Source organism: Lemur catta, chromosome 15 (genome assembly GCF_020740605.2).
Source record: "Lemur catta isolate mLemCat1 chromosome 15, mLemCat1.pri, whole genome shotgun sequence".
Classification (NCBI taxonomy): Eukaryota; Metazoa; Chordata; class Mammalia; order Primates; family Lemuridae; genus Lemur; species Lemur catta.
This window is the reverse complement of record NC_059142.1, coordinates 16,905,915-16,923,025: the sequence shown is the minus strand read 5'-3', so window position 1 is coordinate 16,923,025 and position 17,111 is coordinate 16,905,915. Positions and strand designations below refer to the sequence as shown.

The following is a 17,111-nucleotide window of genomic DNA, read 5'->3' as shown; positions in this document are numbered from 1 at the left end:
ACATGTCCTGCCAGTGTGTAAGCAGCCTGTCCCTGCACTCCCAGCAGTGTGATTGCAGTATCCTGCTAGATGGGGGAGGAATGAGGAGGTTGCGCCTGGGGTGCCCTGATCACTTCCATGGGTATATGGGTGTGTCTTGTCAGGGGTGCTTGGGGCATAGAAGACTGCGCCCTGGGTATCCCAGACCACGTGTGTGTTGGAGGGTGTCCGGTGCCACAATATCCTCAACCAAGTCTGTATGTGCATGTCTGTGTGTGTGTGTGTGTGTGTGTGTGTGTGTGTGTGTGTGTGTCTCCCGCAGGTGCTGAGTGGCTGCTTCCACCAGGTGTCTCTGCACGCTTGTGTGTGCTTGCAGTGTCCTTGCACACCTGCGTGTGTCCTGTAAGAGTGAACGGAGCAGCATGCGCTGGCGCAGGTGGGAATGCGTGAGTATGCGTCCTGCGGCTCCCCGCTCGGCTGGCTCCCAGCTTGTCCTGCGAGCGCGCCCGAGCGGAAGGCGCCCGGGTGGCCCTGCCCGCCCGCGAGTGTGCGCGCGCGGGGTCCCGGGCCGGCGTGTGCGCCGGTGCGAGTGCGAGTGAGTGTGGCGCCGCTCGGCTCGCTCCGCTCCGCGCCGCCCGCGCAGCCCGCACACTCACACTGCTTGGTTGCTACCGGGTGACGCGGGCTGGGCCCGCCCCCTGCCTGCCGGCCCCTGGCACTCACTCGCGCCGGCCGCCGCCGAGCAGGCAGCAGCCGCATCAGGGCCGTCCGGGGGCGCGGCCGGCGATGCCCGCAGCCCCCGCCATGCCCCGCTGGGCCTGCTGAGCTGCCCCCGGGCCGGGGTCGCGCCGGGCCGGGCTGCGCCCGAGCGGGGCGGCGCTGCCTGCATGACCCTCCGGCGGCGCGGGGAGAAGGCGACCATCAGCATCCAGGAGCATATGGCCATCGACGTGTGCCCCGGCCCCATCCGGCCCATCAAGCAGATCTCCGACTACTTCCCCCGCTTCCCGCGGGGCCTGCCCCCGGACACCGGGCCCCGCGCCGCTGCGCCTCCGGACGCCCCCGCGCGCCCAGCCGCGGCTAGCGCCGGCCGCCGCAGCCCCTCCGACGGCGCCCGCGACGACGACGAGGATGTGGACCAGCTCTTCGGCGCCTACGGCACCAGCCCGGGCCCCAGCCCCGGCCCCAGCCCGGCGCGGCCGCCCGCCAAGCCGCCCGAGGACGAGCCGGACGCCGACGGCTACGAGTCGGACGACTGCAGTAAGTTTCCAAGTTGCCGACGTCTTGCCCCTTCCCCTCGCTCGGGTTCGCACTCGCTCAGCCCCTCTGGTCCCCTTGGGACCCCTTGCGTCGCTCTTGCTCTCGCTCGGCATATAGCCCCCGCCCGCCGGGTCGCGGCCCCCTTGCGCGCTCCGTGCGCTCGCTGCGCGCTCTGCAGACCAGCCCCGACACCTCCCCCGACCAGGACCCGAGAGGTGGGAAGTTTGGGGGCGTCCCCTGGGGGTGCCCTATTTCCGGGGCCGGGCTCCCCGGAGCCAGCGCCGCGCCCCCTCTCGGCCCGCCCGCCGGGAGCTCAGGGCGCGGGCGGCGGCTTTTGTTCCCGGGAAGGGCGGAGCTGCGCCCCGGTGAGACACCAGTTGCTGCCGGCCGCGCGGCCGCTCCCCGCCCGCTAGCCGCTCCGGGCGGGCCCCGGGCCGAGGGTCCGGGATGGGGCGGGATGGGGAGGCGGCCCGGGGCTGGGGCCGGCCCGGCCTCCCAGGTGGGCCCGGCGGCCCGCAGAGCGCGGCGGCTTTGCTGGCGCGCGGGCCGGACCAGGAGGACGGCGGGGCCGCTTGTCCTTTGGAAAAACCTTGGCGGTTTCTCCTCCCGCTGCCGTGGACCCCGCCGGGGCGCTCGCCAGGGCCGCGGGCCTTCGCCCACCTGTTACGTCCGCTTCCCCGGGGCAGGAAGGGCCCCCAGCCCGCGCCCCTCCTCCCGGGACTGAGCCCCGGGCCCCAGAGAGCAGGCAAGCGCCTGGGTCCCCAAGGCCGAGGCCCGGCCGGCCGGCGGCCGCTCCGGGCGCCTTTTCCAGTCCCTGAGGGTGTCTGCCCGGCTCGACCCGGGACTGGCTGGGAAACTGAGGCGGGAAGAGGTCTCGGTCCAGGGAGGAATCGGTTGCGCCCGGAGGGGGTGGGGGTGGGGCCGCTGTGTGGAAGGCCCCCGGCTCAGCTGTGGCCCCAGCCGTGTCACTCCGACTTGGGAAACCACCGTCAAACCCCCCAGCGCCGCCTGGGAAGGGACCTTCCAGGGCCGGGGTCGCTTGGGCTTCTCCAGGGCCCACCCGGCCCCCTCCCCCGATCCGCAAGGGTGTCTGCGCCCGGCGTGGGCGCTCCCCAGGGCCTCCGCCTCAGGGCCTGGAGTCTCCCCGAGCACAGTGTGCCTCCGGCAGCTGAAGGTGGGGCATTCCAGTGCCACCCCGGGTGCAGACCCCTCATCGGCCTGCCTGGGGAGCCCCCTCAGCAGTGGTGGGTCAGAGCCCGGCCTCTGCGGGGGAAACTGCCTGCTGTGCACTTTCTGGAGGCCTGAACCACAGCCCTCCGGCCAGCCTGGCACAGGGAGGGCCTGCCCTGGGGCACAGGGGTGGAGAGCAGCCCTCTCCCTCCACTCTCCTGCCAGCTTGGGGAAATTGGGTCGGGAGAGTTTATTGTCCACAGAGCAGTGCCCTGGATCCACCCCCTCCCCTCAGCTCCTGGCACCCCGTGCAAAGCTCACCCCCTCATTTGCTGTGCTTCTGGGCAGGCCCTAACTGGGACCCAAGTCACCCCTTTGGCTGCCCTGAATCCCAGGCCACCCCCAGAGGAAGGGGTGGGGAGGTTGGTTCCATTTCCAGCATCTTGGCTGCTGTGCGGAGGGAATGAGCAGGCAGGGCAGGGCAGGGCTTCAGGCCACCCTCCTGGTGCCACAGAGGGCCCTGTGGATGGCATACGGCCGAGAGGTGAAATGTCTGGGCATTTCCTTTGGTGGTCTCTGAACCCACAGGCAAGGAGGGGACCAGCAAAGCTTCCGACTCAGGCCAGCAGCCCCATCTCCAGTCCATCAGCTCAGCAGTCCCTTGTGGGGCACCGTCCTGGCAGCGGGGAGTGGGGCAAAGGAGAACGGGCACACCTGTCCCTGGACTCGGCACACACATGTCGTAGCAGGGGACAGACTCACGTGGGGTCAGCATACAAGGCAGTGTGGGACACAGCTGTGCCAGCTTGCACTGCGGGCTTGCCACACCCATGTCACCAGGGCACAGCAACAAAATGTGAGGGTGTGTGGCTGAGCCAGGGCCGGCTTGGGCAACCCTCGGCCCTCTCAAGGGACAGCCCACCCTGGGCCTGGATCCCATCAGAGGCTGAGCAGACATGCAGGCGTGGGAGCTCGGGAATCTTGGCTCCTGTCCGTGCAGGGGGCAGGGTCTGGGGCGGGACTGCCTTCCACCTGCACCCCAGGCCGTGCCCCCCTCTGCGCTGTGACAACCAGATCCCTGGAATAAGCCTAAATGATTCAAGCCAGATGGTTCATTACGGCTTTAGCCAGGGTTATGCTATTTGCTGCCCTAATTATTGGATTATCTCTATTCTGACGGAAAGAAATGAGGGCGGTTGCTCTGTTGTCCGAGGCAGAGAGTGAAGTGCTGTTTATTTACTCTGCCTTCCCCACCCTTCTAAGCCTTTGCTTTATTAAGTCATGTCAGAGCAGAAGCACACACGCATGTGTTGCCAGCAGATCTCGTGGAGGGCACTGGCGGGGAGGGCAGGCAGAGAGCGTCGGGTGAGGAGCACCACTCACTGCCTGCCCCTGGTCAGCCCGGGGTGGCCTGTGCCACCTGCTGCCCTGCAGTCCGGCCCAGTGCCCCTCACCCCGCACAGGCCGCTCCTGCCTGAGCAGCCCTCCCACCCGATCCCCACCTGTGGAAACCCCGCCCCTCCTTCAAAGCTGTCATGACCAGGATGCTTGGGTTGCAAGCAACAGAAAACCAACTCAAAGTGGCTTAAACAAGGACAACAGAGGTCGTGCGGCACCAGGTGTGTTGATCCAGCAGCACCTCGGCACCAGCAGTGGTGATGGTTCCCTCTTTCCGCTCGGCCGTGCTCTTTTCCTCATAGGCTGAAAATCAAGGCCAATTTTCTATCCCCAGGGGTGCACGGGTGAGAAGAGTCCAGGGACATGATGCTGTCATTCTCTGTCAGCCACGCAGGACCCTTATGGTCCAAGGTGGCTGCTGCGGGCCCAGGCATCACACAACAGGAGGGTCCTAGGTTTGATAAGCACCAGTTTTCTCCCCATATCTCAGTTTAAGAGTGAGGAAGCCTCTCCCAGAAGTCCCCAGGAGACCTGTCCTTTTGTCCCATTGGCCAGCGTTGCATCACATGCCCGTGCGTGAGCTGCCCCTGCACGGCTCTCCCTGGGGCTGGCTCAGGCCTGCCGCAGGGAGGTCTGGGGTGAGGACAGAGTGGAGGGATGGCTGTTGGGTCTGCCACTAAGGCTCTCCTTGGCAGGGGGTCTCATGCCAATCCCCATGGGTTGTGGTTCTTCCTTTGAGCCCAGAACCTCTTTTGGCCTCGGTTATATTCTGCCCAGAACTGTTACCATATTTTTATGCACTCAAAGTTACAACTCCAGCTATGTGTCAGGCACCGTGCTAGGAACAGATATAAGAATGCCTGAGACACAACCTCTGACCTCGAGGTATTCAGAAAACCCAGAGAGCGACCCAGCAGTGAGGGACAGGGAGGTGGAAATATACAAACAGGAAGCTCTGGCTTGCACAGAGGGCACTGACAGAGAGGGCTCTGCTCTGAGGCTGGGAGGAGAGAGGGAGCAGACTGGCAGAGTGGAAGGAGGAAGGGAAGGTGCCCCTGGCAGAGGCACAGCTGTGTGCACAGGTCCTGAAGGCAAAACAATAGAGCCAAGTGGCTGAAGCCAGGGAAAATGCTGATGATGAGGCCAAACTGGTCATATCCCAAAAGGTCTTGAATGCCACACCAAGGAGGTTGAACTGAGTCCAGGAGGTTGTGGAGAACCTTTGAACCTTTTAAAGCAGAGGAATGAAGAGATTTAGAAAAGCTGTGACCTTTTGCCTCTAAGCTCCTGGGAAGCAGGGATGTACAGCTCATTCGTCTTTGTCCCCCCTGCAGTGCCTATCTGGTTCAATGCCTCAGTTTCCCCAACTATGAAATGCTTTCAGCACACTCTTGATAATTTTCTCTGGTTTTTGCTATAGTTTTTTTAAAAAACTATTTGAGAAGCTGACATTTTTCTTCAAAGAAAGAAAATAAAAATCACCAGAGGGAGTGTGGGTCAGGAGCATCCAGGTGCAGACCAAGGTCATTACTATGCTGTCAGTCTCCACCAGCCAAGCAGAGGGAGGTTCAGCCTTGGAGGAACCGACAGGGGCTTGAGCTTGATTTTCTCTGAATTAGCCCCATTAAAGCTCTATAATTATCAACAAGCGGGTGACAAGTCTCAAAGGCCCATTAGTGACCAACCCTCATTATTTTTCCAAAGATGTAAACTGTAGTGGGGCACGTGGTCCGAATGCTCCAAGGGCAGGGCAGGGCAGGATGCTGTGGCTCACGCAGAGATACACCGTCCCCTGTCCTTGGGACCCCCTCACCCTCACCACAAGCCCTGGGTGCTTTTCCAACTCAGAGATCCCCCCTGGGCGCACCAAGCCCCACTCTCCTTCCCCAAGAGCAGCTCCGCTTTTCTCTTTGGTCTCTTAGTTGCATCCTCCTAAGATTTCAGCTAAACAAAGTGGCAAACAAAAAGTTTTTGGAAGCCACTGGGCTTTGAGGTGGAAACTATCAGGATGGAAGTGAAGAGACCTGGCCGCTGTGTCCCACTCTGCCGGGTCACCCGGACCATCTCTCCTCCTCTCTCTGAGCCTCATTTCTCTGAAAGGGAAATGAAGACTTCAGGCTGTGAGCTCCCTAAGAGAGCTTTCACACTGGCAAGTCTCCCCAAACTGTGGCCAAGCTTCTATTTATAAACTATCATTTCTTACAGAGCTTCCACTGGAATTCAAAGAAATCCATCGGTCCCTTCCCGGTGACACATTGGGCTTGCTGTTCCTTCCCAGAAAGTGGCAACAGGTGCTGGCTTTCTGCTGAGCAGCATCCGAGCCCTCCTTAAACGGGGGTGTCTGTAGCACCCATGGCAGGGGCTCCTCTGCCCTCCTGGAGCTGAGGTGCCCAGTGGGGAGCGGGCAGCCCCTCCACCCTGCTGGCTTGTGCTTCTCAGGCAGTGGGAACCAGGCGGAGTCATGGAGCGCATTTTTACACGGGAGCATCACCCCAGTCCCCACTCCCGTGAGCAACCGAAGAGCAAGTTGGCTTGAAGGGAACAGCGACGTGCCCCTGCTCTTTGCTGGCCTCCCAGGCGTGGCCAAGGCATGGCCCCTGCCTCGGAAGGCTAACAGGTTGGGGGAACAAACCCCAGGTCGGCCTGAACTGAACAGCAGAGTGGTTTCCTATGACTTAAAGACAAGAGCTTTGGAGAATATCGCTACAAAACCATGGACTTGATGAGTCTTGGGCCTGTGGCTGCCGGTTGTTACAGGAGTGGTGACATACACCCCCCATACTGCATCCTCGCCCGCCTACCTGCACAGGTGCGACCTGGGATACAGGCAGCAAAAGGCCGGATGCAGTTATCACCAAAGCACGTGCACTCAGGAAACGGTACTTTAGGCTCCACTCAGGACCTATTGACTCTTAGTTTTGACAGACTTCTAACAGGTATTATCACCTGGTTTCATGAAAGAAGCCATTAAAACGGAAAAAGCTGCTTGTGCTACCAGAGGCAAGTGCTCTAATAGAAGTTTCAAAGGAGGAGGCAGAAAAAGGAAGAAAATCGCAAAGAGAGACCACCTGGTGGAGGGACCGCCTCGCACCCCCTTCTGTATCTGGGCTACGGCCGGCCGTGACAGACAGAAGAGTAATCGTAGCCATAGCAACGACACAGGTTATTGAGAAAAGCTTAAGTGACCATTTGCATATTCTGTTCCCAAAGGCAGGGAGGGGAGTGATCCAGTTTTGAACAGTTTTATTCCAGAATGGGTCTCAGAGGGGCAAGTACAGTTCTCTAGAAAACTCTCCTAAATGGACCTGCTCCTTCTGTCATTATCTCCCGAGCACTTTCTCTAGCCCGGGTGCTGTGTGCTGGGAGGTGGATGCCGCTGTGGGCTCCATTTTGCAGATGAGGAAACTGAGGCACAATGAAGTTAGATAAGCTGTCTAAGGTCACACAGCAGGGAAATGCCACGCTGGGATTTGAACCCGGGAGACGACGTCAGAGGGCAGGTCTTGCACCCCACACCACGCTGCAGGCAAGGACAGGGACTCGAGACACGCGCCTCACCTAGTGCGAGGACGTGGGGAGGAAGTCCAGGGTGGCAGGTCGTCCCCTCAGAGTGAAGGGCAGCTCCAGACACAAGGAGCCTAATTTGGCCGCGTCCCTGCAGACCCAGGAAACTTCGCCACGCCTGGCCCCAGGGCCAGCCCAGGGATGTGCAAACCTTTACTGTAAAGGGCCAGATTGTGAATATTCTCAGCTGTGCAGGCCACGTGGCCTGTGCTGCATGTCCCCAGCTCTGCCTCTGCGGTGGCAGCACATGATATAAACAGATGGGCGTGGTTGGATTTGGCCAACAGCCATAATTTGATCTAGATCCACACTGGGGGTGTTGCTGAAACCCCTGGCCTGAAGAACACAGTCATGTGTGTCCCCTCCCTCACCCCTGCGTCACTCCGGCCACTAAGCCCCCACTTGCCAGTTGGCAGGTGGTTGGAATGTCCCCAGCCCCACCATGCCCCTGGCCAAGTCCTACTGATCCCTCGTGGCTCAGGTGAAACATCCCCTCCTCCAGGAAGCCCTCCCTGATAGTCTCAATTCACAGGGGGACCAGGCATCCCTCCTTGGGCTCCCCACAGCTCCTAGCTCACCAGACTCTATTGTGCCAGTTCTTTCCATATGTTCCTTGCATTAAGCTGTGCAGGGGACCCTACCTTCTGGGTATCTTCAACCCTAGACTTGACATCTTGTAAACACTAGGTAAGTATTAAATGAATGAAACACTAATTAACCAGCCCAGCAGCTGGGCTTCTGAAGACATCTGTGCATGTGCGTCTTGCTGTGTGGGGCCTGCCCCCAAGGACTGTCCCTCCCCATCACCTCGGCCTTCGTGCTGGGAGCCACTTCTGCACGGAAGGCCACAGCTGCTGTGTGTGATTGTCCCAGGGGGGCGGCTGCACTGGCTATTGCTGCACCTTCTGCCTGGGCCTTGGGGACTGCGGCTGCCTTTGAGAGACGTGGGGGCAGCCGTGTGAGGACCCAGCTGGCTCCTTGCAGCCAGCCCAGGGCCCCCAAGGGGCCAGAGAGACTGAGGAGCCCGCGTCCCACATGCTGCCAGGGGGGCAGGAGGGTCGGTCAGCTGGTCTGCGTGGCGGGGCCTGCGCCTCTCAAAGCCCCGTCTCCTCTGCCTTCTCATGCAATCCTCGAGGCATTTCCCAGGCGAGGGAAACTGAGGCATGGAGCCCAGACTGGCCGTTGCACAAGGAGGCCAGGAACTCCTTTAGCTGGCGCCTGGTTCACGTGGGCAGCCTCAGGTGACTGGGGTGACGTCCCCAGCCTCGCTGAGCCTCAGCTCCCCATGGGAAAAATGTCGTCACTTTCCGGGGTTGGGTGGGGTAGGGACGATGGCAGAGGGATTGGCATACAGTAGGTGCTCCATTGGTGGCAGTCGCCCTGGGGACCGGGGCAGGCTCATCTGGCCACATGGGTAGGGGATGGTTCTCCACGCTGCAGCTGACGCGTGACCTGTCCCCTTGTCTGTCCGCAGCCGCCCTGGGCACGCTGGACTTCAGCCTGCTCTACGACCAGGAGAGCAACGCCCTCCACTGCACCATCAGCAAGGCCAAGGTAGGCCCGCCCGCCGCCCTCCTGCTCCAGGGTCCCCAGGGAAGGGCCGGGGGCGAGGAGGCCAGCCCTCCCCCCATTTCCCGACCGGGCTTCCTGGCGTCTGTGCCGTGTGGGGTGCAGGAGGGAGTTCTTGCCTAACCCGGATAGGCTGCCCACGCCCCCAAAAAGCCTTGTGCAGTCAGGTGTTGGGGGGAAGGAGTAGAACGAGGCAAAGTAACGGAAGCAGCGGGAGGACGAAGGCCGGGACCGAGGCCCTCGCAGCCTGGGCAGGGGCGGCTGAGAGAGGAAAGAGGCGGGGAGGTGACATGTCTGTCCTGCAGGCCGAGGGAGACAGGGTGGGACGCTGAGGCCTGGAGTTCTCCTGTGGCATCCAAGGGATTGATCTTCCGGCATGTCAGGGCCTGAACCCGAAAGGCCCCCGAGCCTCACTGTCTGGGCTGGGGTCGTAGGTGTCTGTGGACCCCACTGTGGCCCGGCCAGGCCCCAGGTGCTACCCTGTGGCTCTGCCCCTGGAGCCAGCATGTGTCAGCTCTGTGTTCTCAACTGTCCTGTTCCCTTGTCCCCCCACCACGTGGCTCCCTCTGGGAGGAAGGTGCCAAAGCTGATGTTCTCCCGCAAGGTAAGGGCCTGCGTGGCCGGTAGAGCCCCGTAGTAGGGCAGGGACAGGCCTGAGCCAGCCAGGCTCCAACCGAGGGGCTTTCCACAGAGCTGCCTGGCCCAGGCCCACCCCCAGCCTCCCCAGCCTGCAGGCCCCCCTCTGCCCCTCCCTCCCACCCTGCCAGCTGAGGGGTTGCCCTTAGCTCTGGGACCACCCAGGTGACAGGCTGCCTGGTGCCAGTGCAGGCGTCTCCCAGCCCAGCCTGGGCTACCACACTGCCACGGCAGGTGCGAGTACTCTGTGTGTTGGGCCCAGGGCCTTGGTTGGGCTCCTAGAGATCCGCACACCCCATCCCCAGCCCTCCCCTCCCTCCAGGAACTGCCCAGGCTGTGACTTAGGGCGCGCCCAGCTGTGCCAAGGTGGAGGCCAGGCAGGCTGCAGGGCCTGGGTAGACCCCTCCTGTCCCTCAGTCAAGCTTTGTAGACGTTGTGCAGGCTTGGGCACCGGGAATGTCACCGGCTGCCAGGCCACTCTAGCTAGAGCCCACCCCTTCTCCTCCCCGGACACCAGGGCCCCTCCCTGTGACGTGTGCCCACCCTCCCTACCTGGCTGCAAGTGTGTGTATCTGTGTGTGCACACATGCAAGTGTGCGTCCACTTAGGGGTGCATCCCTCAGGCATCAGGAGGGGGTGGGAGGCTGGGGGTGGCACCCCCGCTCTCATGCCTTCTCTGTGTGAATCCAGTTCTGCAGGAAAGGAGGCGGCACGGGCCCAGGTGGAGGTGGGGCTCTGGGCTGGGGTGCGGGGAGGAGCCCAGGGCAGGGGGAGTTGGATCAGGGCTGATACAGGCCTCTCAGGGTTCTGGGGACACCCTGGGGCTCCACCCTCGCTTGGCCACCCACCCTATGGGTAAGGGTCAGTCTCAGTTTGCCCATCTGTAAACAGGGTCAGTCATCCCCACTCTCCGTGGGTGTTGTGAGCTTTAAATGAGTTAACACGTGGCACCTGGCACTCGTCAGCGCTCAGTACCCACTGCTGTCGGTGCCGGGTGGCACGAACCCGCCCGCACACTGCCGGGCACACCCGTCCAAGGAGTGTCCTGGGAGGCTCTGTTGTGGTTTTTGTTGTTCTGGTAAAATACGCAAACATAACATTCACCTTCTTAACCATCTGTGAGTGTCCGGTTCCATGGTGTTCAGTACATGCACCGTGTTGTGTAGCCGATCTCCAGAACCCTCTTCACCTTGCCAAACTGAAAGTCTGTCCCCGCTAAACAACGGCTCCCCAGGCCCTGGCAACCACCCTTCTCCTTTCTGTGGGTGCAAACTTGACTGCTCTGGGTACTTCCTAGAAATGGAATCACGCAGTGTTCGTCCTTTTGTGACTGGCTCACTTCACTGAGCAGAATGTCTTCAAGAGTCCTGGTGTTGCAGCAGGCGTCAGAATTCTCTTCCTTTTTAAGGCTGAGTGATAGAAAGCGCCTCTCCTCAGCACTGTCACCAGCAACAGCCCCTGAGAGGCCCAAGGAGGGGCAAGGGCCAGAGTTTGGGGGAGAGGCTCCCCTCTCAAAGCCAGAGCTCCCCCCCATCTGTCCCCTCAGTGCCAACAGCAGCCAGGACCCCTCAGGGCTTCCCCTGCCGTCCTTCCCGTGAGCCCAGCCCCTGCCATGGGGTCCACGTTCGTCTCTTGAAGACTCAATCCCCTGGGGAAGGTCTGCCCAGGGACCCCCGTAACAGCTCCCAGCCTCCCCCTCCTGTGACAGTCAGGACAGACTCAATGACAGGACAGCCCCACAGGGAGGCGGTGCAGGCCCGGCCTCACGCCCCGAGGCGGCTGCGGTGGAAAGCCTGGGCCAGGGCCGGGGAAGCTGCCTCTCTGGGCACAGAAGTTAGTGGCAGACCAGTTTTGTGACCTTTAGGCAGTGCCCGCTGGCCCATTCTGCTTCTGGCCAAGTGTGTGGCCATGCAGGGTACTCAGGGACCTGCTGGCAGGGCAGAGAGGGGGCAGCAGGGGCCCCATCACAGACCTGGGAACAGAGCCGTTGTCTGTCCCCTCCCAGCCTGGCAGCGCCCCTCTGCCCCTCCCCAGGCCCCTTGGGCATCCCAGGGTATAGAGTGGGGACCACCAGAGCCACTGTGTTCTGGATAAACATGCCAGAACCTCTGGTGGCCCAGAGATTTGTGAGTGAAATGTGTCAGGAAATGTGACCCAGTGAAAACATTTTCAGCTATGACAAAAAACATACAAGAATTGTAAAAATAAAACACAAGCATTGGGCCGGGCGCGGTGGCTCACGCCTGTAATCCTAGCACTCTGGGAGGCCGAGGCGGGTGGATCGCTCGAGGTCAGGAGTTCGAGACCAGCCTGAGTGAGACCCCGTCTCTATTAAAAATAGAAAGAAATTATCTGGCCAACTAAAAATATATATAGCAAAAAAAAATTAGCCGGGCATGGTGGCACATGCCTGTAGTCCCAGCTACTTGGGAGGCTGAGGCAGTAGGATCGCTTAAGCCCAGGAGTGTGAGGTTGCTGTGAGCTAGGCTGACGCCACGGCACTCTAGCCAGGGCAACACAGCGAGACTCTGTCTCAAAAAAAAAAAAAAAAAAAAAAAAACACAAGCATTGAGACACCCCCCGCTCGGCTGGGCCACCAGGTTCCGCAGGGTAACTCTGCGCTCCGGGCACTTGGTGGGAGATGGCAGGAGGCCGGGATGCAGGAGCTGGGCTCGGAAAGGCAGCCTGGTGGCGCACACAGGGCCCCGAGCCGAGGCCTGTCCTAGAGCCGGCCCCGCAGTGCAGGGCACAGCTCGGGCGGCCCTGTCTGCCCTCAGCGACGTCCCTGGCATCTGCGCAGGGGCCTGGCGTGTGGCGGGAGGAGCAGGCGCCCCTGCCAGGCGCACACCTGAGTTACCTCCCTCACTCCACCCGGACCCAGCAAGTCGCAACTATGAACCCCTTTCACAGATGATAAAGCTGAGGCTTAGGGCACAAAGTGACTCATCCACATCCCCAGCTAGTAAGTACAGGGGCTGGGGCCCGAACCCCAGCCAGCCTGGCCCCCAAACCTGGGGTGGAGGGGGCCTGGGAGACGACCCTCAGGCTCCCTCGGAGGTGGGCCTGGTCTGGGCCAAGCTGCCTCCCCGCCTTTCAATTCATCTTTGACTTGTGTCCTGGGGCTGCCGTTTCCGCCCTACAGATGCCACCGCTGCCTCCCTACGTCCCTAGGCGCCATCTCAGAAGGAAAAAAACGCAATTTTCACAAACAAGAGCCTGCAGAGGTCAGCTAAGCCCCTACCTGTTTACGGTCCCATTTGGTGCCTGGCTGTGCACACGTGGCTGGGCTTTCGGAAGGGACTGGAAGCAGAGTTGGCGAGGGCTGCCATCTTGTGGAGGTCCCCACTCGGCCATCGGCTTGTGTGGCCTCTGTGGCCTGGCTGGAGCCGTGGCAAATCCAGAGAGACGGGGCCTGGTCCCACACAATCTCCTGGGGCCTTGGATACATTCCCTGGGCCACGCAGGGGAGCGAGTGGATGCACGGACAGAGGGTGTCGTGGATTTAGGGTCTGTGGGGGAAGTTGCCACGCAGGAGGCCATGTTGGAAAACAGGGGAGGGGAGTCGGGCAGCGGGGAGCGCCAGAGTACAGCAGGGTATCGAGGGCTTGTCCAGAGGAAGGTGAGTCACCTGGCCTCAAAGATAAGAAGAACAGAAAGAAAATACTGTCCTTTTAAAGACACCCATGACAGCTGCTCTGGGCCAGGAGGTTTGGGTTGGGGGGGAGATTGCACCTGCACTGAGCCATCCTCACTCCTCCCATCTGGGGGTGGGGCCGGGGGCTTCTGTGAAGAGGGCCATGAATGGGCCCAGCCAGGAGACCCAGGGGACAGGGACCTCTGCTGACCCAGGGCACCGTTCAAATATTTCCAGTTCACACCCTTTGCTGTTCTCCCCTGCTCAGGGCCTGAAGCCGATGGACCACAACGGGCTGGCGGACCCCTACGTCAAGCTGCACCTGCTGCCAGGAGCCAGTAAGGTGAGGGCTCAGGCCTGCCCACCACTGTGCCTGCCGGGGATGGGCTTGGGGTGCCCAGGGAGGCCCACTGCTCACCCACAGCCCCTCAGAGCCCAAGCAACCGATGGGACCTCAGCCATTCACCTCCACACAGAGCACCCAGGCAGCCCCACCCCCTCCGGGCCCTCCCAGGGGCCTCAGGAATCAGCATTCCCACCTGCTGTGCTGCGGAAACCCCCTGCCTCCCAGAGAATTTCCAGGCTGACAGTTTCTAAGAAGCATTCTCAGCTGGAGGTTAAAATTCTGTGCAAAAAGGGGCTCTGTGGTCAAATAACATTGGGAAACATTGTTAAACAGCTTCCTTTACTGCACGACTTATCAGAGCCTTTAATGTGTTGCTGGGAATGGTCTGTTCCATGACTCTTCATAAGGGGGACAGAGTGGGCAGTGTCTGCCCAGTTTATTTGACCACAGGGCCCTCATTTCCATGCCGGATGACCCAACAGGCAGCCCACACACATACTTACGGCACTAGCACAGCAGGTGCATCTGGGAAAAGACAGGGAACACTGCCGTTAGACACAAGCATCGAGGTGACCTTCAGCCCTGGAGAATCAGAAGACTAGACGTTCTCACCTGTGTCTTACAGCTCAGTGTTGTTTTATTTTTACTTTCACGGGGCAGAGCCTGAGCTGACTTGGGGCCTACGTGTGCAGGGCTGGGCTCCCCAGAAGGGGCTGTTCCTCCTCCTGTCAGGAAGGCGGGGCGGGGGAGGGACAGCGGTGCCCCACCACCGACGCCTGGAGAGTCCGCCGGCTCCCCACTCGGGCCTCAGTGTCCTCACGTTGCAGGTGAGGCTCAGGGATGTGAGGGCCAAGGGTGAGTGTGACCAGGGCACCTAGAGTGGGCAGTACCTGGCGGCCGGGTTGCGGGGACCCCCACCCCGCCGGGGACTCGCTGACAGAGGGCAGCGTTTTATAACGAGCAGTCTCCTTGTAACCAGGCTCCCGAAAACAGTGAGAGAGGGGGGGAGGTATCATCCTCTGCCCTTTCTGCAGTCGGGGACCTGACACTCACAGTGGCTCAGTACCTGCTGGACGCACAGAGCTGGGACCGGAATCCCGGGCTGTCTGACCAGGTGTGGCAGACATCAGAGTGAATCAGACACAGAGCCCAGAGTCCGGTGGGGCAGGACAGGTCCCTGGCACGAGGACCAAGACCCACGGAAGCACGGAGCAAGGCGTGCAGGCAGTGTTCCCGTGCGAGGGGAGAATCCGGCTCCACAGCCAGGCTCCCGGCAGCCTGGCTCCCACGCCGCCTGCAGACACCCCCCAGCCCACCAGGGGCCTGGAGGCGTCCACACTCCCACTGTAGCTTCCCAGGGCTGCTGCGGCAGATGACCACAACTTAGTGGCCTGAAACAGCACACTGAGTATCTTACCGTGTGCAGGCTAAAAATCCAACACAGGTTTCACTGGGCTAAGACTCAAGGTGTCGCACATTCCTTCTGGAGCCTGAGGAACAGTGTTTCCCAGCCCTCTCCAGCTCCCAGAGGCCGCCCGCGTTCCTTGGCTCACGGCCCCTTCCTCCTTCTTCAAAGCCAGCCACGTCACATCTCTCTGGGTTCTTCCTTAGTCACATCTCCCCCTGACTCTCTGCTCCTGCCCCCTCTTCCACTTGTAAGGACCCCTGTGACTGCATCGGCCCACCCATACTGTAGGACACTGTCGCTGGTTTAGAGTTGGCTGCCTGAGAACCTTCACTCCATCTGCAACCTCAGCACCCCTCTGCCGCGTCAGATAAAGTGGTCACTCGTGGGTTCCAGGGACTGGGACATGGCCTTCTCTGGGGGCTGTGACTCCGTCTTTCATACGCTTCAATGCTAGTAAGGTCATTTTTTTATTTCCCCAGGCAAACAAGCTCAGAACAAAAACCCTCCGTAACACCCTGAACCCCACGTGGAACGAGACCCTCACTTACTACGGGATCACGGACGAAGACATGATCCGCAAGACCCTGCGGTAGGTGAGGCCTCGGCCGCCCGCTCCCCGCCCGGCCTGCCCGTGAACGCCCCCCACCACCTGCGCAGCCCCTCGGGTTGCGGAAGCAAATCGGGGCGCCCAGGGCAGCGTCTGAGGCGTGGCCGTGCCTCTTGCCCGCAGGATCTCCGTGTGCGATGAGGACAAATTCCGCCACAACGAGTTCATCGGGGAGACGCGGGTGCCCCTGAAGAAGCTGAAACCCAACCACACCAAGACGTTCAGCATCTGCCTGGAGAAGCAGCTGCCGGTGAGTGGCGGGGCCCCTCCAGCCGCAGCCCTGCAGGCCCCCGTGAGCTCGGGGCTGGGAGGGCTCCGGGAGGCCTGTGTGTGCCTGGCTGGTGCTTCCTGCCTGCTGGAGGCCCAGAGACCAGGCTCGATCCTCTACAGGATGTGCGGGGTGGCAGGTCGGGCACTGGGCAAGGGAGTGGGCAGTCCCCGGGTTTGGGGCCTGAGCTCCTGGAGGACAGGGCGGCCGTCACTGCACTGCAAGGACCTGGACAGGGCTCTGGAGGACGGGGCGCTCTGGAGCGCAACTGGAGCAGGTTAGACTCGAGGTGCCTGCGAGGCCCCCAGAGGAGACAGAGGATAATTCTTTCCTAGAAATTGCAATTGTTTGGAAATTATGTCGGAACAGATTTTACCTCCTGGCAGGCTGCAACAGCTGCGCCCAGAGTCTTGGTCTGTCTGTCCCACGGCTCCCCGCCCTCCCTTCTCTCTGCGGCCTTCACCTGGCTCAGGAGGGCCGGGAGGGGCTGGCCAGCAATCCCCAGTGCCCCGGGACCCAGGTCAAGAGAAACGCTGGGCCCTCGTTTGCCCTGTGCTCAGGACAGAGGCCCAGTCCCCTCCGCAGCATGTTATCCCCGGGAGGCCTGAGCAAGGGGAGAGCTCTGGAGACAAAGCCCAGTGGCCGTCCCCAGTGTGCTCAGCCGCTGGGGTCTCGGCCTCTGGACGTGGATTCTCAGCGAGCTTAGCCCAAGTCGAGCCCCAGCAGCAAGTTAGCCAGCGGCCGACGCTTCCTGCCGGAATCTGTGTGAGCCCCACCCAGCTCTGTCTTTTTGCATAACTTGATCAAATTTCATTCCCTTGTCACATTCTCTCCCACTCATAGATGTTCCTGGGATGGATATAACCTTTTCTGTTTTATTATTAGTCACTAACCACAGGTAACCCAGTTTTTGCAAATGATCCATGTCACTTAGGAAAGGTGACATCAGCCCCTTCTGTAGTTGTGTTGCTGAGTTTTGATCACCAGCATAAACACACAGCTGTGTGGGTGTGAGCGTGTGGGTGCGAGCCTGCCTGTGTATGCGTGTGTGTGTGCATGCACACATGTGAATTGTGTGTAGGAGCCTATGTGTGAGTGCGTGTCTGTGTGCATGTGTGTGTCTGCATGCATGAGTGTGTGTTTGGAAGAGCATGTGCGTGCCTGTGCGTGGGCATGATCAGGGCATCGCTGAGCCTTGCCTGGATTTGCTACGAGCTCATTGGTGCAGTTCTGGGACACACAGTGACCACAGGAGTGCAGTTTAGGACAACC

At 61.0% G+C, this 17,111-nt stretch overlaps 1 protein-coding gene across 1 annotated transcript in view; it reads left to right on the top strand.

Annotated features, from left to right (window-relative positions):
* The first annotated feature begins 821 nt into the window (after positions 1 to 821).
* DOC2B (double C2 domain beta) overlaps positions 822 to 17,111 on the top strand; it is a 28,774-nt gene continuing 12,484 nt past the window's right edge. Inside the window, exons 1-5 of the mRNA XM_045526169.1 lie at positions 822 to 1,239; positions 8,846 to 8,925; positions 13,479 to 13,553; positions 15,444 to 15,553; positions 15,695 to 15,821. Of these exons, the coding sequence (XP_045382125.1) occupies positions 867 to 1,239; positions 8,846 to 8,925; positions 13,479 to 13,553; positions 15,444 to 15,553; positions 15,695 to 15,821 (765 nt within the window). The 5' untranslated portion in view covers positions 822 to 866. The remainder of the gene's footprint in view (positions 1,240 to 8,845; positions 8,926 to 13,478; positions 13,554 to 15,443; positions 15,554 to 15,694; positions 15,822 to 17,111) is intronic.